The sequence below is a fragment of the Leptonotus elevatus genome, chromosome 5, assembly GCF_054856555.1.
Source record: "Leptonotus elevatus isolate MCC_2025b chromosome 5, RoL_Lele_1.0, whole genome shotgun sequence".
In the NCBI taxonomy this organism is placed as follows: Eukaryota; Metazoa; Chordata; class Actinopteri; order Syngnathiformes; family Syngnathidae; genus Leptonotus; species Leptonotus elevatus.
In genome coordinates this window covers 12,039,757-12,064,690 of record NC_141243.1, presented here as the reverse complement: position 1 = coordinate 12,064,690, position 24,934 = coordinate 12,039,757, and the positions used below count along the sequence as shown (strand labels likewise).

At 40.8% G+C, this 24,934-nt stretch overlaps 2 protein-coding genes and 1 long non-coding RNA gene across 5 annotated transcripts; 1 reads left to right on the top strand and 2 right to left on the bottom strand.

Moving 5' to 3' along the window:
* Positions 1-734: 734 nt before the first annotated feature.
* On the bottom strand, positions 735-8,189 carry plk2b (polo-like kinase 2b (Drosophila)). Its single transcript, XM_086076939.1, has 14 exons — positions 7,959-8,189; positions 7,763-7,870; positions 7,532-7,648; positions 7,055-7,184; positions 6,793-6,976; positions 5,722-5,920; positions 5,494-5,641; positions 4,629-4,723; positions 4,308-4,443; positions 3,919-3,999; positions 3,058-3,217; positions 2,835-2,964; positions 2,647-2,757; positions 735-1,574 (listed from the first exon to the last, which is right to left on the bottom strand). The coding sequence occupies exons 1-14, from the start codon at positions 8,142-8,144 to the stop codon at positions 1,383-1,385; spliced, it is 1,977 nt and encodes a 658-aa protein (XP_085933065.1). The 5' UTR covers positions 8,145-8,189; the 3' UTR covers positions 735-1,382.
* A 913-nt stretch (positions 8,190-9,102) lies between these two features.
* Positions 9,103-11,378, bottom strand: LOC147173702 (uncharacterized). Of its 2 annotated transcripts, XR_015094832.1 has the most exons (3): positions 11,235-11,378; positions 10,996-11,160; positions 9,103-9,951 (listed from the first exon to the last, which is right to left on the bottom strand). It is a non-coding gene; the product is annotated as an uncharacterized LOC147173702 (long non-coding RNA). The 2 variants fall into 2 exon arrangements; XR_015094831.1 differs by having other exon boundaries at positions 10,996-11,358.
* rab3c (RAB3C, member RAS oncogene family) lies at positions 11,139-24,610 on the top strand. 2 transcript variants are annotated; one of them, XM_086075935.1, is made up of 5 exons: positions 11,139-11,267; positions 13,133-13,357; positions 17,851-17,969; positions 21,180-21,304; positions 22,636-24,610. In XM_086075935.1, exons 1-5 carry the CDS (start codon positions 11,250-11,252, stop codon positions 22,824-22,826), a joined length of 678 nt encoding a protein of 225 aa, XP_085932061.1. In that variant the 5' UTR covers positions 11,139-11,249; the 3' UTR covers positions 22,827-24,610. The 2 variants fall into 2 exon arrangements, with proteins under 2 accessions (XP_085932061.1, XP_085932062.1); XM_086075936.1 differs by lacking the exon at positions 11,139-11,267 and adding an exon at positions 11,542-11,736.
* The last annotated feature ends 324 nt before the right edge of the window (positions 24,611-24,934 follow it).

The window sequence follows — 24,934 nt, the reverse complement described above, 5'->3', positions numbered from 1 at the left end:
CTGCGCATGTCATGAGCGCAACAAAAGAGATATTCATGCACAAAGCAAAATTAAATATGACAAATGGCCTATGGAAATTCAGAATTCTTATAATTTTTTACTTCCCTTTAAAAATGTATATATATAATTTATTTGCGGATCGTCAGTCAACTAAATGGTGGGGGGGGGGGGGATATTCAAAAGTTGTTATCTTGGTACGTTTTTTTTTTCATGTCACAGAAAACCTGACATTCGAACACTGTTGTGCAGGCTTTATGTCCACTTTTCATGGCTCACATTAAGATTGCCAATGGCCACATTGTAGTTATAGTTTGCCACAGAAGCTTATACGAGTGAACAGAAACCATACATAGGTCATGTATATTACATACATTGGCTTGTTATTGACTTGTCAAATTGAATTAGAAATCAGAAGTCATGGAAATTAGTGCAAGTATATATCTAAGCACACAACTCTTTTCCAAATGATGTTGAGGGATTTGGTGTAAATTCTTGTAAAACTGATTGAAGTGAAGGAGAATTGCAATTTCTGTACAGATTTTCTATATTAAATCGAGAAGAACAAATCCATTCAGCAAGAAACATAAAGCTTGTACTATTTTCCTTGCGTAAAATGATGCGATGGGCCGGATATGGCCTTCAGGGCTAAAATTGGACACTGCAAAAAATTGAATTAAATAGGAAAATAAATATTCACACACTCAAACATGTTTGTTTTTAAGAAAATGCATTTTATTATTAAATAAATAAATACGGCACTTTTTTGTACACAATAAGTTATGCAGTACTTTTTTTTTTCTACCGGGGTGATAATGGCTCTTTAAGCATTCTATAAAAAAAGGACAAAAAAGAAAAAGCACCATCCCCGACCCCTGTGCGCTCAGTCTAGATGTCATTAAAGAGACAAACTACTGGGTTTTTTTGTATATTACAACCCTCCCACACACACACTGACTCATATATACACACACACACACACACACAGACGAATATATTTTTAAAAACACTTGAACCCTGGCCCACCCTCACACATATTAGCATGTTTCCGTATGGCAGGTTAGCTTACAATGTACATCATTTACAACAGTGAGACAGTCCCGCAGCCTCTTCTTTAACTTTTAAGCTGGTGCCAGCCCAACTTATCAGTCTTCTCAAAAGACATCGTGTTTCTCTCTCCTTATCCATCGTATCAACATTCCCGGGTCCGACATAGTTGTCGCTCCTCCAGTGAAACCTCATCTTCCCTCCATTGCATGTAGTCACTTCTATGATCCACAGTCTGTCGTCCGTCCACAATTCCACTTGCGCTGTTCCTCCCCAATGGATGCAAGCTCTGCATGATGTGTGAGTCCATGTGTCTAACGCACAGATTTACAGGGTCTTTAGCTGCACCTTTGTAGCAGCATGTTGAGCGAGTATAGCATGCGCTCGCGCAGGTCGGCGGGGCAGCCGGATTCCAGCAGCGAGCTGAGCTTGAAGGTCTTGGAGACGCGGTCCTCGTTGATGTAGGTCAGCATGTATTCGTCCCTCTGGCAGCACAGGATGATCTTGGTGTGGTCATGGTAAAAGTTCACCTTTGGGAATAATGACAAATGAGAATAACAGTTAATTTTAGGCACATTAATTATTTTCATTTCGGCTGAAAAATTTGCAATTTTTCTTTAAATCCCTTCCCATCAAACCCCTTCAACATTTTCCATGACCTCTGACTCAAAATTCAATCTGTCAGCCTATCATAGGGAAATGTATGTCATTTTTAGTCACAGCGGCCCTCTCAAGTCAACCAAAACAACAATCAGGCCCACAGTGAAAATTAGTTTGACAACCCTGAAGGGATTCTAAGGCTTTTTTTGTTTCAATTACACCAAAGCGGTTTTCCCCTGATAAGAGTTTGTTTGTGTTCCAGTTCTGGGCTTCCTGTTTACAGTTTCAATTTTCCACTCGTAATTAGTGGGGGGCGGGGGGGGGGGGGGTAATCTTGGTGGCTACTTTAGCAAACAATAATAATCATTAGTATTGTTAATATTAGTAGTAGGAGCAGTAGTATTAATATCATCATCATTATTTTAAATAAATGAGTTATACATTACAGGATGAACCTAAAATGCACAAGATCCATACAGATGTTTATGTTCAACTTTTAACTTATCAAGTCCCTAAGAGACTATAAGTAAATACAAATATGCAAGCTATACCAAGAGAAAACTCCATCTTTCATGAATGCAACACAGTATATCGTTTTTTCACACTAAAGTTTAATCATCCATCGTCTACTTTACCTCTGTCAAAAGTTTACTTTTTTTTTTATCTTAAAAAAGAGGGTTGTTTCCAAACTCTCATTTTTCATGAATGCACCACAAGACATATTTGCAAAACTTCATAATATCTAGGTAAAATGTTATAATTTTGAGGTTGGACTTTACAAGCTTCAAGAGAGATGTTTCCTAACTCCTAACAGTTTTTATGAGTGCGCCACAAGCTATAACAATTTCATTTGAGTTGACCTTATATTGGAACCCAGTACTTCAACAACTGAAGGATGCATACAATTCTAGCTGAATCTTCTGTTCTCTGCTGTTGATCTAAGTGTAGTACTGTTATCTGGTTTCTCCTAGCAACCACCCGCGTTTCCCTGAGAGTGTTTACCTGGAAAGTGCCGTCATTAAAGAGCATCATGAGGGCGCGGTCCGATTTGAGCCATTGGAGAAGATAGAGTCTGGGCATGTGTGCATCCGTCATACTGCCCAGGTCCCCGCCCTGAGAACACAACACAGTTAGCATGGAACACGCCGCGACACGTTAGCATTTAGGAACAGAATGAATGAAAGGCTTACATCCATGAGGTTCTCCTCCATGTAGTGGGAAAAATACTTGAGCACAGTCACTTGGCCCACGAAGTGTTCAGGTACCTCGCAGGTGGGGAAAACAGAGCGCTGGCCCAACTCTGCATAATAATGGATTGTCCTGGTGATGAATTGGAGATAATCAGAGTGAGAAAAGCTCAAGTAGATACTTTTTGGGCAAGCACATAATTATAACATTCGGGGTGGCACGTACTTTCTGTCTGGCAGGAGGCTCATGTGAGTGCCATTGTTGAAGAGAACGCCCACGGTGTGGTCGGACAACTGGTATCCAAAGCCGTACTTGTTGGAGTAGTCCACCCACTTGGTCACCCACTGAAGGCTGCAACTGTTTGCGCTCTGAGGAATGCTGTCGGCTGCAGGGCGCAAAACAAGAACAACAAGGGGAGGTTAGAACTCATTTACCAGGAAGATGGTGTGCCAATATCACAAATGTATTTCCGTAAATAGTGGCTGGGCGAGGGGGCTATTAGGGGGGAGGCCTTTGAAAAGCTTAAAAAGGCATATTTCCCAGTTTTCCTGAAGGCACCACAAAACATCAGAAACTGTGCGTTTCTGCGAGGGGGGTGTTTATTTACTCTATTGTGGATGGGGGCAGGTGTCAATTTTAAATAAGTTCCGTAGCTTCCCTGGAACATAAAGTATGCAACGCTCGCTGAGCGGGAACCAATGAGTGGCATCTCTCCCCGGAACAAACATGGACTTATCTCGACAACACTGTGGAGCGACCACATAAACTTGACTCATTGCTAACTTACAAACAGGCATTTAGTCCCCATGCTTTAAATTCATCAATGGGTGCTGCTGTTTTGGTTAACAATGGAGTTCAAATGGGCAATGGGCAGGCTTTCGTACAGGTAACATCTATCCAGAGGGCCGCACTCGAACTCAGCATCCACAAAAGCACGATTCAGCAGATGCTTAGAAGAGTGATAAATCTTTACGGAGTTCAAATTGTTGGGCGTTATATAATCTTCTGCTAGAAACCTTTGAGACGGTATGGGTAAAGTTTTATCACACCCGCATATGTTTCGTATTTGGCTGTAAACGACCTCACCTTTAGGCATGTTCTCCAGGCAGCCCCTCAACACACCGGCGACCGTGTCGGCGACACTCCCCGTGGTGTTGTACTCGAGACCTGCAGGGACGACAGCGTATGGACTTTAGCGTTTGTTGTGTTTATATACGCTCATTGAACATTTCATTAGGTACACCTGCACAGTGACATTGGTATGTGAAATGGAAGGAAAATACTACAAATCCATAAATCATTAAACCCTTTAATTTTACAGGCATTTTATTTTTACATGTATCATCCTCGAAAGCCACTAGGACACAGTGCTGCCGTCATACTGAAAGTATAGAAGTAACTTTTGTTCCATGTCATTACACATCAGGTGTACCTATTGAAGTTGCCAGGGTAACAATGTTGCCAAAACAACTCACATTCGCTGCTGCTGCTGCAACTCCCCAGACTCCCCCTGACGATTAGACGGATGGTGTCTCGCGTCGTCGTCAGGGATCGGCTCTCTGTTGCCAGGGCGACGGGGCTTTGGGCAGATGGCGGAAGTAGACTTCCATTCTGAGGCGGATGAAACGAATGACGACAGCGTTTGAAAATGTGCGATGGCGGCGGAGTAGGATTTGTCTCCTCCCACTATGACTCAACTCAAAATGCTTGAAAATAACCGGCTTTCTGAACAGGCTGTAGAACCTGCTCAATTAGGGACTGTATGAAAATTGCAAGTGTGAATAGTTCATTCTTACCTCTGCTGTCTTTTTGCACTGCTGCTGGCTGATGACAGTTCGTTCCAGGTCATGCTGCAGTTTGTAGATCTCCTCTTCCTCTTTGGTTAACTTATCTGCAAGAAAAAGTAAAAAATAAAATAAAATAAAATAAAAAATCTCCAATTCTTATATGTTTTCATTCAATTGTATCAAATCTATTCTCTTCATTTTGGTGTTTCTCTACCTCCAGTAAGTGTATGTTAGATTGTTTGTCCAATCAGATTTCACCATCAGAAGTGTTGGTCAATGCAATGTAACATTGAGCAATAGGACCGTTCCTTTAGCCAATCAGAGTTCAGATTCACCTCACAGGGCCTCCTAACTGGCGCACAATAACGTTAAAACTCTCTGGTGGATCCAGAGCATTTTATTGATTTTTTAAAATCATGTTATTAGATAAATATTCATTCCGAACTGCTACTGATGATTTATTGCATTTTTGGATACTATTGCTGGTTTGCATAATTGTGACGTGATAGTAGTAGTATTTATTAACAGCAACCCAACTGGTCTAAATACGGTATTCTGGTTAATGTAACAAAATAAAAATAAAAAATAAAAAAAACAGGTGAGCTGTGATTGGTCGTTGCCAGAGCCCTGAGCAACTGTGATGTCATCTTCAATTGACAGCAAACGGCAAAATGGCCGCCCACTGAGATGAACAAGAACGGCTGGATTTTGCTTCATAACTCATATTCCACAAATATAATATTAATCAGAATGTCATGTTTACACTAGTGAGGTCACATATAACATATTATTGTCAAGAAATGTTTAAGGTTGACTTCCCCCTTGAGTTGTTAATTTCCTACTGCACGTTGCTCAGTAAATCAGTCTTACTCACTCAGAGTCTCGTAGTATTTGACCTTGTCCCGCCTGCCTCCAAATAGCGCCGCCGCCGCTTTCTTGAAAAAGCTCTTGGCGGGACTTGAAACGTGGAAATCGGGCGTGGAGTGACAACAGCTCGCTGACAGACGTTCGGGACTGAAGCCCTGCAAGGGGACAACCAAAGTGGGTCAGCAACCTACTGGAAGCCTCCTATACTCCCGCCCTTGAGAAAATTGTATCTCACCTGTGTGAAGAAGTCGTGCCTCAAGATGTGCTCCAGGTCGGGTCTATCCTCTGGCATCTTGGCCAGCAGGCTGGCAATCAGCTGCTTAGCCTGCGGCGTTAGTGAGGAGGGCAACGAGTAGCGAGCCTCGCGGATGCACCGGTACGTCTCTTTCAGATTGGTGGTTTCAAACGGCGGCCTTCCCAAAAGCATTGTGTACCTGGAGTGAGATAGAATATGCTCGTTAGATTTGCTATAGCACTTTTTGGCCAGTGGGGTCACTAGTGAGGTTTTTGGAATGCGGTAAGAAGCCAAAGTAAAAAATAAATCAATGCTAATGCTACATAAGAGGGCCTGAGCAAATACTTAAACTCTTGTGGGGTTATTAAGTGCAAAGACATCCTGATAGATGACTACCATGTATGTACCCAATGTATTCCAGATTTTCTTTCTTGATTAAAAAAATACAAGTTATTTAAAACCTTATTTTCAAAATTGCTAAATTTACCATGATGTGCAATACATTCACATTTTCGACTAGCTTTTTTTCCCTAATGGAAAAACAGCAAGTTACAAGTCATAGGTAAGCATCTGCCAATTTATTCTATTTTAAAGCCTTTTTTAAAGCATATTTAATATGCTGTAGCAGTCAAATGAAAATCATGTACAACAACAATGACTTTTTCACATTTATTTAACCAGAAAAAAAAAACACTTTTTATTATACAGTGACGATAAGGCTGTGAATGGTAATGTGCATGTAAATGATATATATCCTATATAATAGGAGAAAAAGAAAAATGCTAAATAAACACTTAAGTTTGACCACAATTGGATCTGAGCGCAGCCAAGGATGACTGCATTTAGCAAAAATGGGGTCATGTTAAAACTGGAAACTACCCCGGCAATAAAGGAATGTCCTTTAACGACACGCGGATGACAGCAGCTAAGATAACTCAAACTATTCCTACACAACCCTCATTTACAACCATGCATTTTCAAGTTATACTCTATACGAGTGAACTTTCTGACATTTTAGCATAATCAGTGATCAGAGGGTTCACATTAGGACTCATTTCGAAGCCTACTCACATTACACAGCCGAGGGCCCAGATGTCTGATTCACAGCCGTGGCCCTGCTTGTTCAGCACCTCGGGGGAAAGATAGTTGGGAGTCCCGCATATCGTCTTCCTCCTGTTCCCCGCCGGTTCCAGCTTGGCTGCCAGACCAAAGTCGCCCACCTTCAGCTCCATGGATTCGTTTACGAAGAAATTACCTACAAGGGAGAGAGAGAGTGCGAAAGATGAGAAAGGGCAAGATGATGAGGCTCCTGTTCTTGCCAGTGAATGCATACCCAGTTTGAGGTCCCTGTGCAGGATCTCCTGCTCGTGCAGGTACTTGAGCCCAGAAACGATCTGTCGTAGGTAGTAGCGCACCTCTGGCTCCGTGAGTACTTTGCGGGCCTTCAGGATGTGTGCTAAGGACTGCAAAAAAAGAAGGGACAGGTAAAAAATTCGCCCAAGGAAACAAAATGCTGACGAGCTGGGGTGCAATGTAAACACGAACAGGGTATGAAAAGATCAATTCATTACGTTTCTGCACATATTTAGTGCACCAGATTAAAGTAAAGTAAAGTAGATTTACTACGCCTTTTTAAGTATTTGGATTTATTCCATGTGCATGGACTGGGAAGGCAGTGCTGCCATGTGAGGAAAGGAGGCAACATAAGATAGGAGGGGACAGGTCAGGAAAAGTGCATTTGCAGGCAAGGAAAAAGGTTGGGAAAAAAGTTGCCCACCCCTCATGCTTTAAAGTTGTGCATTAGACTAACTTTTCTGCTGCAGTACTCCAGCAGGATGTAGATGTTCTCCTTGTCCTCGAAATGGTGGTAAAAGTGCACTATGTGCTTGTGATGGAGTATTTGGTGAAGGTCGATTTCTCTGTCAATCTAGACATGGGAAGGGGGGGGGGAGCAACATCAAAATAGTTAACACTATATTTTTCCCTTAAGTCAATGTGATGATTCATTTTGGAGACAATTGCATGATGTGTGGTCTTATACCTTCTCCCGTTGGTGCGGCTTTGAGACGCGCGCATGCGGGATGATTTTGGCTGCGTAAACTTTACTGGTGGAGAGGTCGGTCATCTCGTAGCACTTTGCAAAGCCTCCCTGAAAAGACAAAATATTGTTTTCATTATAATGACCGAATTAATGCATACATAACAGTTAAGTGATGTCTCTCTCGCTCTCTCTGTACCTTTCCCAGAACTTTGCCCCGGCAGTAGCACTTGCCGGTGGCCGGGTCGGTAATGATCCGAGAGGTCTCCGAAGGAGCGCCGCGATCCTCGGATTTCTTCCGCCGAGGCTCGCATGACCTCGGCGTTGGCTCGCACATGTTGCCGCTCTTGGGTTGCTGAAGCCCGGTAGTCCTCTGTACTTCCATTTATTGTGTGTGAGTGTATGCGAGTGCTCGCTTTTCTGCCGTGCCTACACTTTGAATGCACACTCAAGGAGCGCTCTTCACTTTTTATACTGTGGCGCCGTCTGTACTCCGCCCCTTTTGTGACGTCACACCAGTAATCTTACGCCCATTGCTATTAAAATGCAGGAACGGTGCGCAGGCATCCAAACGCATAAACAGTACTTGCATTTATATTGTCTAAAGCAGGACTTTTTATTTATTTATTGCATCAGTTGTAAACTTAAAAAAAATATAAGCCTATGCAATAAAAAAAAATCTAAATAAATTCAATTGGAATACTTTTAACATTTTAATTACATAACATTTTAACTGTTGTTACATTTCATATTCATTAGTGTATTTAGTCGTCCTCAAGCGTATACTTCTGGCTAGAGTCTGTTTTTTTGCAGCTGTTTGGAGCACGAGCGCCCTCTGGGTGGTGGTGTACATGTAGTGCAATTTAGCTCAAGTGAGTATGCATTTCCGTACATCAGACTTCAAGATGTGTTTTCTTCCGTGGTGGATTTTTTTTCTTTGCAACTTCCAGGCTAAAATGTGGTTGATCCATGTTGACTTAAACAGCTAGTTCTTGTGTGAAGTTTTCTCAGGTACTCCAGCTTCCTCCCACATATCAAAATGAGTTATTGAAGCCTTCACATTTCCCACACGTGTGAATGTAAGTGGGATAAAAAAAAAAAAAGTATTCTGCAACTGCTTGGCAAACAGTCCAGTTACCCTAATGATGACAAGTGCTTCAGAAAATTAATGGGGGTAATAGCCAAAATTAGCCCACTAGTCTTAAAGCGCTTTTTTTTTTTTTACTTATTTAAGTTTTTCAATGTTTTTAATTATCTTTATGTAGCAATGTACAAGTAGGCATTTCTTAAACAATTATAACTACAATTCCAACCAACTACAAGTGATCCAACCAGAAAAGACATTCAAATTTCACATTAGTATTTATTTAATTTCACAGTAATTAGGATGAACCATTGAGATGGAGGAAATTCAGTGCAATGCAAAAACCTAATCTGCCCATTTTTGGCATGCTAAAATTTACACGCGAACATGAAATAGTTTGTCTTATCAAAGGTGGCCGATTAGTGCAGGACATTCAGAAATGCTCCATAGATTCAGTCTCTTAAATCATCATCCAATTCATGAAAAAAGCATCCTCAACATTACTTAACACTTCCCCTCTGACTGGACCGCATGGCGCCGATATCATAGGCCCACGATTGGTCGAGTCCTGAGCCAAGAGTGGACTGGTAAGACCAGCTGGGGAAAAGGGTAGCGGCAAGCGATGACACGCACATCATCGGGAAGCTCTTTCAGCAGCTTCTCTCCAAGCACTTCCATCTGTCCGGCCATCGGGAGAGGCCGCATCAGCCAAACTGCGATTACATAATGTTAAGAAAGCAAACTCAACACTCCAGTAGCAAGAAAAGCCGTCACGTTGTCGTATTGTGATAAATCAGTCTATGGGAAGAAGAAATAAACTGTTACTATAACATCCATATAAAATAATCACACATCCATGCTTGTGGATATTCTAATTTGTGCAAGTCATTTCTTTCTCAGGGCATTGAATTGATCACAACTCAACTGCTCTGTTTGTCTTAGAAGACATTTTGCCTATTATACTATTTGGCCCCACTCAAAATGGAGTCAAATTTACTTTACAGAATTTACTGTGCAGTCACTATCGTCACCTTCTCCCTCTTGGCCATCCATACGCTTCTCTCTGTTTGGCCAAAGGTTTTCATCCACGTCGCAGCCGATATTTTCCCTTGCAATGAAGCAATGTCAATGTCTCAACCTCTACACTGATCCACTTTGATATGCTCGACTCATTTTGACAATTGAACAGATGATTTTGCACATTATGACTTACACACTGAAATCCTGCTGACATGTTTTGGAGAGGATAGCCATTAGACTGAAAAACAACTAATCCAGTTTGATCAGCAAGATTAATTCATTTGATAAATGTGCTAAATGTAGGCACCGTGTGCTAACTGTAGGCTAAATGTACACAACCATTTGCACAGATCCACTGAGGCAATTGAGACATGAAGTAAGACATTGGCAATTTGATGAGAGCAATGAGAAATGCCATTCAGTTGGCACCAATTGTAAGGTGGTTTGGGGATTTGTCCATGGTATTTTGAAAATGTCATCTCAGTTTCAGGAAATGTGCCAAACTTATGGAGAAAAACTGTAATAAATAATTGCAATTAAAATGGGCCGAAGAGCTTTTGTATTAGTGTAGCTCTGACATTTTCACATACTATATTAGAAGACAGATAGACAGAAAGCAAGAAAGACTTTTGAATGTCCATGGCCTGAAGGCAACACCCATCATGTGCATACAGACATAATATTAAATGCATAGGTTGTTTTTTTATATCTGTACTTGCGTATTGTTTTTACGTAATAGTAGCTACATCTGGTTTATGTTGTCTAGGTCTAAAATAGCAGAGTTGCACAATTGTTGCCCTTATTTTGACCGGAGTTTGGCCTTTAGTGATTGCCATCAAGCCGATTATTTTGCCAACAAGCAGAGGGCGCTACTTTGGACCTTTTTAGCCCACAAGAGCTTCTAGAGATGTTCGACTCCTGCACTCAGCACTATCTGGTGGTGATTAATAAAAATATTTGCTACTTTTTCTACAACTTTATCTACGCACGTCACTTTTCACAATTGGCCGCCAACTGGCTGCAAGCGTGGCGAAAAGACCACAGGATGAAGATAAATGAACAGAATCGATGTGAAATATGTGGTTTATTAATAAAAAGCAACGACTAGGTTTGTTAGTGCATCCTAACCTACCTGCTGCTGGAGCGTCTGTACTGCTACTGCGTACTACCCACTGAGCCACCATTACGGGGGAGGGCGGCGCTCACCTTAGCCGGCCTATGAGCGCACTCGCCCGGCCAGTCGTCCTATCACAGACGGCCTCAAGCACCATAAAATCGCCCTCCACCCCACTGACAGCTGAATCCACCATAATAGTAGTTTTTAGTCGTACGTAATCACATATTATTCAGTTTTTGCACATCTTCAGTTACCTTAACGAAGACACAATGGACTTGTACGGGAAGGTAAGACACGCTATAAAACACCACCATGAAGTTCCGAGATGGTATTTATGACACGCAAGCCATAAGGTTATTTATTATTTATTTCCCCCGCCTCGCCATCGTAAATCACATAGCTGTTTACGCACGTACCGCGTTGCATGCTGGAAACTGGAGTAAACGTTCCCCTTTTCGGCTGTGAGCGCACTTCCGCGTCGGAGAGATAAGAAAACTACAACTCCCATGTTGCTTAACAGTTATTGACGTCAGAAGCAGGCTCGTGCCACGACGGGAGGGAGCGGGGTAAAGGAAAGCGAGAGGGAGGTGGTGGGAACAGCTCCCTGGTGCTGAAATTGCTTCAGCACAGCCAACGAGCGACGCGGAGGGGGGAAGAAGAAAAGGAAAAAAGCCCCCAAAAAGCCCAAACATTTAATAAAACAAAGGAGGACAATTTTGACACAGACTGAACTCGAGCCAAGGGCCTTGGAGACAGGTTTGTTTAATCAGCATGTCTACTAGCTTCATCTGTGAATGGTTCATAATTCGTTACAAAATGACCTCGCTAGCGTTAGCCGGTATGCCCCCCTCCCCAACACCACCAACCACCCTCTACCAATTCTTATCACATTGTGTCATTTTTCCCCATATGCTAATTATTGTTATACACTATTCGTGTGTAAATGACAGCTCCTCTATGGTGTGTCCTTGCTAACTACATCATGCATGATGTTTTTCATAGAAGACGCAAAGATGCTAAATGTTACACTATGTTATTCTGTTTTAAAAGGATCGTAAGGCTGCACGTTTGTCACCACTGAATGCGGTGCTTTTGCTCGCACGGTTCACCTTGGCGCAAAGATGACTGTGTGTATGTGTGCGTGCGTGCAAGCGTGTGTGTGTGTGTGTCATCTCAGGTGGATGGTTGCTGACGTAGAAAGGAGCAGTGTTAAATGTAGTGACACATTTAGTTGGCGACTCTGCGTTAGGGCAGGGAATGCAGTGCCCCACCTGATACGAGACTATTTTTGTGATTCCACCAAGTAAGAAGCCATGCAAAATAATCATTATTAAAAGTAAAATTATGAGGAAACTAGTCGTAACGCTACGTGAATTTTCTATTAATGCAGCAAGAAAAAAAGTTGTAATGTTAGGAGAAAAAGTCGAAATGTAGCAGGAATGAATCAATACAGTTAAGAGAAAAAAAAGTTGTACGCTTACGTTAAAAACAAACGAGCAACAAACTCCACATTGAGAGCTAGCTAAAACGTATATCTAAAGTTTTTATAGGGCGTTACACATTATGACATCCTATTTTGGTCATAAAAGTCTCAATCATGAAGTTGTCAATTTAAGATGTGAATGTCTGAAAATATGTGAAAATATGACCCTCGCATACATGCGAGCTTTGTGAAATACATATCTGCAAAACCTGGTGTTGTTATTTGGAAAGAATGTTTTGATGCGTTGCATATGCTATATAATTAGTTTTTTAGTCAGCCACAGGTACATAGCAGATAACAAATATAGTTAAGTATGAAAATACAATACTGTATTGGTATGCCTTGATTCATGAAAAATGTATGTGATATGATCACTTTTTTTTTATTTTTATGTCTGTTCACCTGCGGTTCAAATTGCAAATAACAGCAGCGCCCTAAAATTAAAATGAACTCGAATGACACTGAGACGTTCGCCAAGGTTGAACTGCTAACAAAAATGATTGTCTCTCCATTTGTATGCTAGCCGGCCACTCCCTGGCAGATGGCGTAAGACTAAAGATGAAAGCCACGTCATGCCTAAAAATGTCGTCCCTTTCTTTCCTTTCCGTTTCTGAGTACCTCCTTAAATAGCTTCTGTACCTTCTCATCCTCTTTTCATTGCCTTTGCAGATGGCTGCCACTCAGGATGCGAAAGGCAAGGGTGAGGGCGGTGACCAAAACTTCGACTACATGTTCAAGCTGCTGATCATCGGCAACAGCAGCGTGGGCAAGACGTCATTCTTGTTCCGCTACGCCGATGACGCCTTCACCTCGGCTTTCGTCAGCACTGTCGGCATCGACTTCAAAGTGAAGACGGTGTACAAAAACGACAAGAGGATCAAGCTGCAAATATGGGTACAAAATGTTTTGACTGACTTGGCTCCCTGTCGTGCCTTTTCATGATGACTGGTTTTAATTTGAATCAACCAAAAAAAAAAGGAGCCTTTTTAGGTCTTATCGTTAGCTTTAAAAGGAAGATTACTTGATCTTAACTTGACTTATCTTGTGTTCTCTGTTCTTATCTTGATCAATCTATCAATACATTCATTTGTAAGGTCAGGACTTTATGCTTAGAATCTGTTGCACATTCATTCTCTCTTAAGATGGCTATGGGATGAATCAGGAATGATTTCTGATCTTTAAGATCATTGCTGCTTTATTTGCAATGTTTTAAAAAGCCAATCAGGAACTACTTGAAGAAGATGGATGAATAACATACAGTACAAATAATGGCCAACAACAACCAATAATAGGGCCTGATTTGATCTTGATCATCGACCCACCCGGTTGGATGTCTTAAGAATGCCCCCCCCCCCCCCCCCCCCGATCATCTTAAGAAAATGGTCAGGGTCGACAATCATAAATGTTAACCCTGTTCAATATTTAAGATCACAAAATAATTCACCAAATAGTGTGGAACAGCAATGTAGTTACTGGATGAGCTAACAGTTAGCTTAGCTTCTTCTATTTCTCGTGCTATTTTGTTTTGGGGCACAATGTTGAAAATCGCTATGTATGTACCCTGCTTTATCTTCTTTTGTTTTCTGGCAGTCTAGGTACACTTTGCAGTGCCTCAAAGGTCAGTTTAGGCAGTATGGAAGGTTTAATCTTATGATTTGAGCGATGAAATTCTTGATCATCGTAACATCCGATTTAATAGTAGGAACATGAAGAACATACATGATCTGCAATATATGTGTGCACCTAATTATTAGGGTAATTGATCAGGCTTGTTATGCATAATTTTTTTTCCAAATTTTTCAAACGCTCTATGGTCAGTTGCAATAGGCTTTTTTTTCCCCCAGTGAATCTAAACGGGTTAAAATGGCAATAAAATGCCAACGGGGTGTGGCACATCCGCTCTGTTGTTGGTTAAAAAAGAAAGAAAAAGTCATCTGAAGGGATAATGCGTTTTGTTTTTGACATTCATTGGAAGTGTGGAGGCAGATGGAAGTCTGAACATTTGTGAGAGGAGACCAGTAAGTGTTAGCTTGGCGCCCAGCGGGAGGGGAAGAACACACTGACACCTTCCTGTGTGTGTGAGTGCGTTTAGAAGTGAAACTGAACTGGAGCTTTTTTTTAATTAGGACTCGCACAAGCACACGGTCTCATTCTTTCTCTGTCACCTATTTCTTCTTCCCTCTTTTAAAATCCGCACCAAAGATGAACCTTCCAGTTGAGATTGTGATCTCTTGTCATATTAGACAATTTTGCAGCCCCTGACATTCAACTTCATCTCTAAAGGTGCTTTCAACAGCGCCGCGGCAGTCTCGTCGGATGTGTGCATTTTCATTGCTCAATGAATTCTCCTCCTTGCTTTCAAGTAACTGCCTGCTCATCTTCTAATTGGACTGAGTAAGCAAGCCTCTTGTTAATGCAATGTCTGCTGGATGGCAGCGAGTCATTGGTCAAAAACAACCCAAATTGGGTCAAAAAGGGACTGACCCAACTTTGGGTTATTCAGTTGACCCAACTTTTTGTCTTTAAATAACTCAAAAGGTTGGGTCAGTTCATATATGACCTAGTTCAATTGGGTTATTCGATTAACCAAAAAGCTGGGTCAAATGAATACCCCCACAAAACGACAAATTGGGTTGCTTTGTGGGATATTCATTCAATTTGACCCAACTGTTGGTGTTATATAAATCTTTTGTGTTATTTAACTTTTCAACGTCAGTCAGTTATTTTCTGACCCAATTCAATTGGGTTATTCAATCAACCCAAAAAGTTGGGTCAAATTAACAACCCACAAAATGGGTTACTTTGTGGGGTTTATTCATTTAATTTGACTCAAATAACCTCAAATAACTAAAAAAATTTGGGTCGGTCCATTCTTGACCCAATTTGGGTTCTTTTTTTACCCAATTTATCCCTCACTCCAAAAATGATGACTACACCCCTGTAACTACCTATATTAATAGTTTCCAGTATGTATACTGTAGTCTAAACCGTGAAACCATAATATTTCATATCACTCCAAACGTATCATTAAAATAAATGCCTCTGCCGAACCGCTCTCTACTTGATGTTGTCAGCTGTTTGCATTGATTTCCTGTGAGCATCAAGCCCAGCTTTTAATTGAGCTCCAATTTGCACGACTCAGCAGTTTTTTTTTTTTTATTCCAATCATTCTCTTGCCTTTTAAATAAGAACAAATCACTGGAGCAGTGCACTCAACTTTTCTCTAATGAATCTCAGAAAAAAACCCATCTTGTTTAATCTAGCAACAGAAGCACATTCCCGTCCGCGGTGCTTTTTAAACGTCCTTAGTTCATTTTTGTGTGCGTGTGTCATTGCAAGCGGTTAAAAGGTCACCACCGCGCGTGTGTGCACGCAGCAAGCTCAATCTCTGCAGAGTGAAGGTCAGCGTGGGCCTCAAGCTACATGGCTGTGGTCGTAGCCATGCGCACGCCGACGGATAGCAAAGCGCGCTAAAGTGCCGCCAAGTGGAGCAGCCAAAAAAAGTCCTCCATCATGATTCACACACAGACGCTTCCCGCTAAACACACTTTGCTGTGGGCGGAACAAACTGCCCAGCGCAAACGGCAGGGCCTCGCGTTGTCGTTATGTAACTCGCGGCGCACAAGATGAGGAGTAAACAAATCGCGCTAGCCCACACGTCCTCTAATACAATCAAGCACATCAAAGCGTCGTCATTAGCATTTTCATTGAGGTTTCAGAGTAAAAGATGCAGCGGCGGGAATTCGTTTCCACGGTGATTTTTACACAATGTTCTGCTTTTCCGCCAAGCAGGATTTCCAGCAGCTACCGTACAGTACAAGTAATTGTTTAGTTTATGCGGGTGCATCTCAATAATTCAGATTTGTTTGAATTGAACTCTTGAAATATCAGTAATTGAACATAATTCAAATAATTATCTATAATACAATATTAAAAAAAAATTCTAATGCACCTGGCTGGAGATTCTTTAGCCACAATATTAAAGTACACACAATCTAATGAGATCCAATATTAAAGCTATCTTGATGTTGTATGATTTAGAACAAATATTTACACAAAACCTCAGTTCATTTTCCCAAAATCTCGGGAGACTCAAAGCAGGGGTCGCCAACTACTTCTTGGCTGCTGTTGAGGGCAAAGGGCGACCAGTTTGATACAGACTAAAATGAAATAACACATTTGCACAAATCCCAAGTTCTTTTCATTATATGTTATTATTAGGGCTGGGGTGTGGGAAGCGAACTACAACAGTCGACCACCAAAATTGGTTGAGAGAAATTTCCACCTCAAAATATGGCCAATTACTCAAGCAACTGATGGAATAATCAAAATAGTGGCAGCCCTCGTTATTATTAGAGACATTCATTTATGTGACGACACTGATCATGTGAATGATGACTGAATAATTGGTAAAGAAATACTTATTTGTTTTCTAAACTATTGATTCAGAGTATATCGGGTAGAGCAAATCGGAAAATGATGCAATTAATTGCTACCCAAGATGAACACTCTGATCTTTATGACAGCTGATTTTTTTGATCCATCCCTTGTAAATCGTAATAATAATAATAATAATAATAATAAGGACGCTCCACACCTGCGGATTCACCTATTTGGCGATTACTACTTTATTTATTGATCTTTTTCACTGTGTATTTTTTATTTATTTAATTTGGGGGGGACAACCCCCGTTTTTCATGAAAAATGCTTATTAGAGGTCTATTCCTGGTTAAGTGTTAGTTTATCGGGCAAACTCTTCTTGTCATTTTTTTTTTATTGCGGTGACTTGGAGGACATGTACAAATCCTCGAAAAAAAGTTGCTTCCTAGTCTGAGGCTGATCCAAACTTGGTGTTGACCACACACATAACAATTTTCCATCATAAACTGTTGAATAGGTTTAACATTTACACTTGTCGACCAGATGGTTTTACTGAGCAGTTTGGGGAAGAAAAGTCACGAAACGTACTCCACTTCTGTGAGGATAATCGTCCGAGACAGGCCTTTGTTGACTTTGTTGGGGGCAAAAAAAATGCTTAAATTTGGCCCATTGATCATGATGTGTCCCTAATGTAGTGGCGAATGTGCTGCATATCATAACCACCTCATCATTATACAACCGAACTCTTCAAGTTGTGTTTACACATCTCGCATGGCTGAGCCTTTGGAGGAGACGCTGAAATTGAGCCACCGTTGTATGCCAGTGCGGATTTATTATGAGGCACTCAGCAGAATGATGTCCGCATCGTGAGCTCAATACAGATGAAATGCGTGCATTGCGTCCTGTATGCTTTATGCTCTCTTGTAATCGCATTGTCGTGGACAGTCATGTATATGCACATGACAGTGAACAGCGCACGTGCGCGGCGTGCATGTGTGTGTTTGTAGGACACAGCAGGCCAGGAGCGTTACAGGACCATCACTACGGCCTACTACCGCGGCGCCATGGGCTTCATCCTCATGTATGACATCACCAACGAGGAATCCTTTGGTGCCGTGCAGGATTGGTCAGTCAAAGTCTTTTATTTTTGGGCTGCCGTGTCGTAGGAACATTTACTTTAGAAACACTAAACAGTATGTGCACAATAGACTTCTAAATGCCCGATGTGTACATGAGTTAAAAAATCAAGCTCGCATAATGTTGAGTCGCTAACTCGCTGGTTAAATTGGGCCACAATCAACCATATTTTTAGAAAGCAAGTTTCTGGTTGGCCGTTCTCATAACCGCCTCGTAAAGAGTAACAATGACTTAGCCTCAGATTGATGTAAACGTGATTGCGTTATTATAGCATCACATGCAAACATGCTATTGACGATATATCTCATTTAGAATAATCCGCATGGTCATCTTTTTGCCATCCGTGCAATCTCAACTAAAGTCGATAGAACCGAACTAGCAAAGATTGTGAATCACGTCTGTCGAAGCTAACGCGCTAAGTTGGACTGACAATAAACATTAAGGCCGACGTCTATGCCTTGCTCATCACTTCAATGGCGGCACGTGACACTCAACATGCAGAATCTGCTGCGTGTGACCTACCTGTAATAATCAGCGCAATTGAGGCACGCGACCTGCAGGACTACTTGAGACTAAATCAACGAGCCGCTGCCAAGTTGTGCATTCCGTTTTGGATCAGTTTGTTCTAGAATCTAGAATTAATCAGTCATCTATTCCACACAATCGACATAATTCTTCGTGATCAATTAACTCATTCACTCCCAGCCATTTTCACTGAAGCAACCACCTTCGCTCCCGGCTGTTTTACTGGATTTTGACTGGATTTTGCAAGGTCCACAGAATATTGTGTTCTATTGCTATAAAACATGGAACCGACCAAAAGAAAGATTAGCGTCTCCTCTTTCATCAGGAAAAAAGTATATTTCTATCTGTTTCTGTTTTGCTGCAATTAGCATTAGAATATAGCTAAGCTTCCTCATTATTCACTAAAACACTGGCAAAAAGAGCTTTTTTGCAACATAGCCCTGGTTGAGCTCTTATACTCTGCTGCCACCTGCTGGCCGTTTTTTGTAGTAACTACCATTGCTTTAAGCGTCCTCCTTAGGTCAAAGGCCACATCAAAGCTTTTTGTATGCTCTAGCATACCCCCCCCCCCCCAAAAAAAAAACCCTTTTTGGGGGACCATGCTAAATAAATGAGTCAATTGATCAATTGACTATGATGTCAAGTACATATAAAGTATTGCTATAAAAAAGTATTCACTTGCCATAAAATAAATTGCCACTCTGTAATCCCAAACAGCACAAATACTTAGCAATTAGCTTATCACAATCATTCGCCATTTTTTCTTTGTTGGTTTACGGACTGCTTGTAAAGCTCCACGTGCGATATCTCCTTCAGCTGTCCCGAATGACGCAAGAGACTGCTTTCAACCAAACATGAGGCCAAAACTGAACACGAACCACTCAAACAGTTCTGAACTGCGGCATTCTTTTGTGAATCTGTATTGCATTTCCTGTTTTGAGTGACACTGCATTTCATACAGTAATAGAGTCTGCACCCTGTATCGACTTTTTGCGCCTCTCGCTTTCATTCCGCTTCCTCCCATCTTCCATTGCACCCTGCGACATATAGCAAAAAAAAAAAAACAGGCATCGCCATGGCAACCGCTCTTTCCTCAGCTGCTCCTGAATTAAACTGTGTGACGTCTTCATATCCTGTCTGTGACATGCGCATATTTCTATTCTGGTTCCATTTGATACATACATATGCTTTTTCTAACGTAGTGAGTCACATCTTACACAGCGCTACGTACACATACACAGAATGTCCGGTCGCCTCTTTCGCTCTCTTGCTTTCCTGTTTTTCGGACGCCGCCGTGTTCACTGGCCTACTTTTTAGTCGGGCTGCAGCACCACAGGAAGATATTTGCTCCTTAAGCTCTTTCTCTCAATGCGCCTCACTGAGTCACAGGGACCGTTTTGCACTCACACTGACGCCCTATTTGGCTGCAGGACTTTTTTAATGATCAAGTCCAGGGGACCGGCTGATGTCGATATTGGCCCAAAATGGCACAAATTAGAGTTCAACCTCAGTTTTTGGGAGAAAAAAAAATGCTAGTCAAGTCAAACAAACCAAGAAATTCATTCAAATGTATTCAATCACTCCCAGCCAATTTCACTGAAGCAACCCACTTCGCTCCTGGCTGTTTTACTGGCTTTTGCCAGGTCCACAGAATATTCTGTTCTATTGCTATAAAAGCATGGAACCTACCAAAAGAAAGTTTAGAGTCTCTTCTTTCATCAGGAAAAAAGTACATTTGTGTCTGTTTCCGTCTTGCAGCAATTAGCACTAGAACATAGCTAAGTTTCATCATTATTCACAAACCTGTTAAAAAGACTGGGAAAAAGAGCTTGTTGCAACATGGCCCTGGCTGATCTCTTATACTCTGTTGCCACCTGCTGGTCGTTTCCTGTAATAACTACCATTGCTTTAAGCAACCTCTTCATGTTAGAAGGTGTATCAAAGCCTTTGCGTATGCTGTAGCATATAAAAACATATAAATATGTTTTTGGTAGTGCAGGACAAAGTATTTAAAAAAACGTATTTATATAGGTTACACACACAAATTAATTTTCTTAAGCAGGTGCTAATGTAAATATGCTTATTATACTACCTTATTTACAGTGGTAATTACAGAACACCACTCTGTGACAGTTCCCTGTCTCCGTTATTTGTCCATCAGGCATCGTCTAGGGTGAGTAGTTAGGCAACTAGCGAAAAAAATAAAAATAAAAGAGCTACCAATAATCAAACCTTTGCTGACTGATCGGAAGGGAGGCAAAATGCTATGATGCCAATATGTATGGAACACGCTTTTGTGACTAGCATCCTTCTTCACTTCATAACTCTCGACTTGCACGGACCAAAAATGCAAAACCAAAAACGCATCAGTCGTAATAACAAAGAAAAAGAAAAAAAAGAAAAAATATATATATAACCTACAAATGAGTGCACATGTTCATCCCAGAACAGAACCCACTTTCCCTTATCTAACCAGCAGTGAATCACACAACAAACCGACCAACAAACGATGACGCAATCTCGACCTATGACCTGTCCAAATGGCGGATCAACTTCACATCTTGCCCATCTCTCTGTTTGGTGCTGAAAAGATTCTGAGCAATCCGGTGACCCAGAAAACAACTTGTCTTTGTTGTTTGACCGAAGCGTGTTGCTCTTGTGTTGTTGTGCGCAGGTCGACCCAGATAAAAACATACTCGTGGGATAACGCGCAAGTGGTGCTGGCTGGTAATAAGTGTGATATGGAAGAGGAACGAGTGGTGTCGGTAGATAGCGGCAGGCTGTTGGCGGAACAGCTGGGTAAGTGTGAGGAAAAACCTTATTTGCCTGTTGCACTGTCAACTAAACTACAAACAATATTTATCTGTATTTAGCGAAATATGGCCGAAAATGTGTCAGGAAATAATAACTCTAAATACTAATATAATGCAAAAACTGTATAAAGACTATATAATATATGTATGAACACAGGGACCATCACAGAACGTCTGTGTAAGGGAACGCTAATGCTAAATGCTAATGTTGCGATAAACCACTAAAACACTACAGTAAAAGGAATATACTGAATTCATCTTTTTGTCTTGGTTACAGCAGGTATCTAAAAAAAGAGTGACTAAGAAAATGCTAATTCTAAATGCTAATGTAGAGCTAAAAACTCCAAAACAATATAAGGACTGTATAAATTGTATTCATCTGTATTTGTTGGCTACAGCAGATATAGCGAAAAATGTGTGTAAGGAAAAGCTAAAACTAACGTAATGCTAAAACACTAAAACAGCATAAAGACTAGAGAAAGTAGATCTGTTTTTGTTGGTTACAGATATCACAGAAAGTGTGTCACAAAATGGTAATGCCAAATGCTTAATTGAGTTCATTTAATTTACATTGAAATGCTAAACCAGCATGAAGACTACAGAAACCAAATTTGTATTTATTTCTTATAGTGATATCGCATAAAGTGTGTGTCAGGAATTGCTATTGCTAAATGCTAACGTAATACTAAAGCACTAAAACAGTAGCAGGAGTAAACTATGAGTATGTTGATTATTTTTTTGTGTGTGGTTTCAGCACTGTATGCGCATGTAAGAGAATACTAATGATAACCCTAAAACACAAAAGCAAGATAAAGACTAGATATTGCAGAGTATGTAAAGTATTGCTAATGCTAATATAACATTAAACAAAACAAAAACAACATAAACAAGATGAACTTACAGTACATTTATTGCTTACAGCAGTGACTGCAGAAAGTGTACGTACGTAAGGAAATGCTACGACTAAATGCTAATGTAACGCTAAAGCACTAAAACACTAAACTATATGTATCGTATTTATTTCTTTTTTTGCTGTTACAGTCATGCAAAATGCTGATTAAAAAAACGTTAGGCAATGCTAATGCTAAATGCTAACGTTACGATAAAAAGCACAAAACATATAAGGACCATGCTACATGCCGATTTGCATTTATTGGTTCCAGCAGCTATTGCGGCGTCTTATGAGGACATGCTAATAGCAAATGCTAATGCCAAAACTGAATAGGTATCCGCTTATGTATTTGTTGGTTACAACAGATATGGCAAAAATGGTGTCAACGCTAAATGTACAAATTTCTCGTTAAACACTCGACAAAGGCTTCGAGTTCTTCGAGACCAGCGCCAAGGACAACATCAACGTCAAGCAGACCTTTGAGCGCCTCGTCGACCTCATTTGTGACAAGATGTCCGACAGCTTGGACGGCGACCCGGCCGTTACTGCTGGAGCGCCCACCGCCAAACTGACAGACAGTGCTCCGCCCCTCCAACAGCCCAGCTGCAACTGTTAGTTCCACTTACTGTCCCGTGTTTTTTGTCCCCCTGCCCTCAAAAACCCTTCTCTCTTCTCCCCTCGCCATCAGGACCCTTTAGTGGTAGAGCTACTAAAATGCTGTCGTGCTAGCGCCTAACCTTCGTCACCTTCTAACGAGAGCAAATAATGTTACAGGATGTGCTCTTAGAGACACCGCTCAATAACCTCCATGTTTGTAGTCCACTTCATTGTTAAGCATCCAAACTAAACCTAAAACCTTAGTGGTTATGTTTGTGTAAGTTTTATTTAAAGGAGACATATTATGCAAATGCTTTCACAATCTCACCACTTTTTGTGGTGTTATTGGAGACTCAAAGAAGGAAATGTTCAGTCCAGACTGCAAGGGAATGGTGTTTGCACAAAATCACGACGAGCTAATTTAACCATACCCCATACATAAGGATTTGATTTGTATTTTAATTGGTGGCTGCAGAATTTACTCACCAAGCTGCCAAACTCGTGCTATGTGGCTACATGACACCACAGAAATTGACAACTAGCTCGGTTTATCAGAAGCTAACACTGCTAATACTGTTAGCTAATGCAAATCAAGCACCCCATTGAGCAGACTTTTTGCATACAAGTCATTAAAAAGTGAAATCTCCAGCATATGTCCCCTTTAAATCTTGCTCAAGGAGCTTGTGTGTTTATGTGAATGAACTTTTTGGGAGTTTTTAGACATTCAAAAAGTGGCCTTTTAGCATCCAACACGGCCTGTTTGCGTTTTGATTTTTATCCAACGTGTCGAGGTCCTCGTTACATCATCTTAGCATGCCGCCGAAAAAAGCCAATCACGTGTTCACCTTAAAAAAGACAAAATGTGCATTGGCGTTTTCGATGTCGTAATAACCGTTGACCAAGCACGGGAAAAGTTCTACACACCCATTGGGGATGGGGTGAGGGAATTGACAGCCATAGTTTCCCTTGGGAGTCAGCATGCTAATAGAGCAAGAGCTCCTGCTAGTGGGCGCTGAGGGCACTGCAAATGTGAGCATTATCCAGTTGTATTTTTTTTTTTTTTTTCAATCCTCAAGGCCTTTTTGGTTCTCTTAGAACACTTGCAATCAATGAAATATGTGTGCCAAAAGAAAAGTAAAAAAACAAAAAAACTCCCCCCTTTGTTTGTTCGTTGTAGGCAATGAAATAACAGCAAGAAAATGCATGACCTTGCAAGTAGATTTATATCCCAGTATAAATAAAATACGTGTGTGTGTGTATATATATATATATATATATATATATATATATATATATATATATATATATATATATACAAATATGAAGGCTACGTTAACAGATTTAAAAAAGCATGCTTGCGGCGCTCGCCGTGACGTGCAAATGGGCCAATAAGTGCAATATTTTATGACTCTAAAAGCCTGTAAATAAGTCTCTCATCACTATGAATGCAGTGTGTGTGCATATGTGTGTTGTTTGCGTGTGTGTGTGTGTGTGTGTGTCCCATGTTGCTCGGGTATAAACCTTTTTTGTAAGGAAAAAAGTAAATAGATGGTGTGTCCCCATTACATGTCGGTCGTGTCAAACTTAAATATAACATTAAAATGTGTGTATGTCTGTGTGCGCGCGCGTGACACTGCGAGTGTGTGATGTTAGCATTTGATGCTATGGCTATAATTAAAACATTATTGTGTGGATCTCAAGTGGAAATGTCCATTTTAGAGCGTGGTGATGATTTGCCTAACTGACGGGATATGCCAGAAGGTTGTGTTTGAGATCGTAGGAAATAAAAGTCATTCAATGTTTTGCTTATGTCCCGTGTGTTTATTTGCTCATTTTTCCTGGGCCTCCAATATTAATGACACATCTTCAGCGCCACCTAGTGTTAGAGCTGCACACAGCAATTCTTCTACAGTGCAGTTTTTTTTATTATTATTGTTATTTGTTTGAAGATAAAAAGGTAATACATAATTAAATAAATACATGTATATTACATTTGCTTGTATAAAATGTCTAATGTTGTGTAACTTCTTTTAAATATACAAAACATTGATTGTGTAAAATGGGAAGTCATCAATTTATTTATTTTTTTTACAATATGTTCTATGCAGCCCCACTAGTCTAAAAACG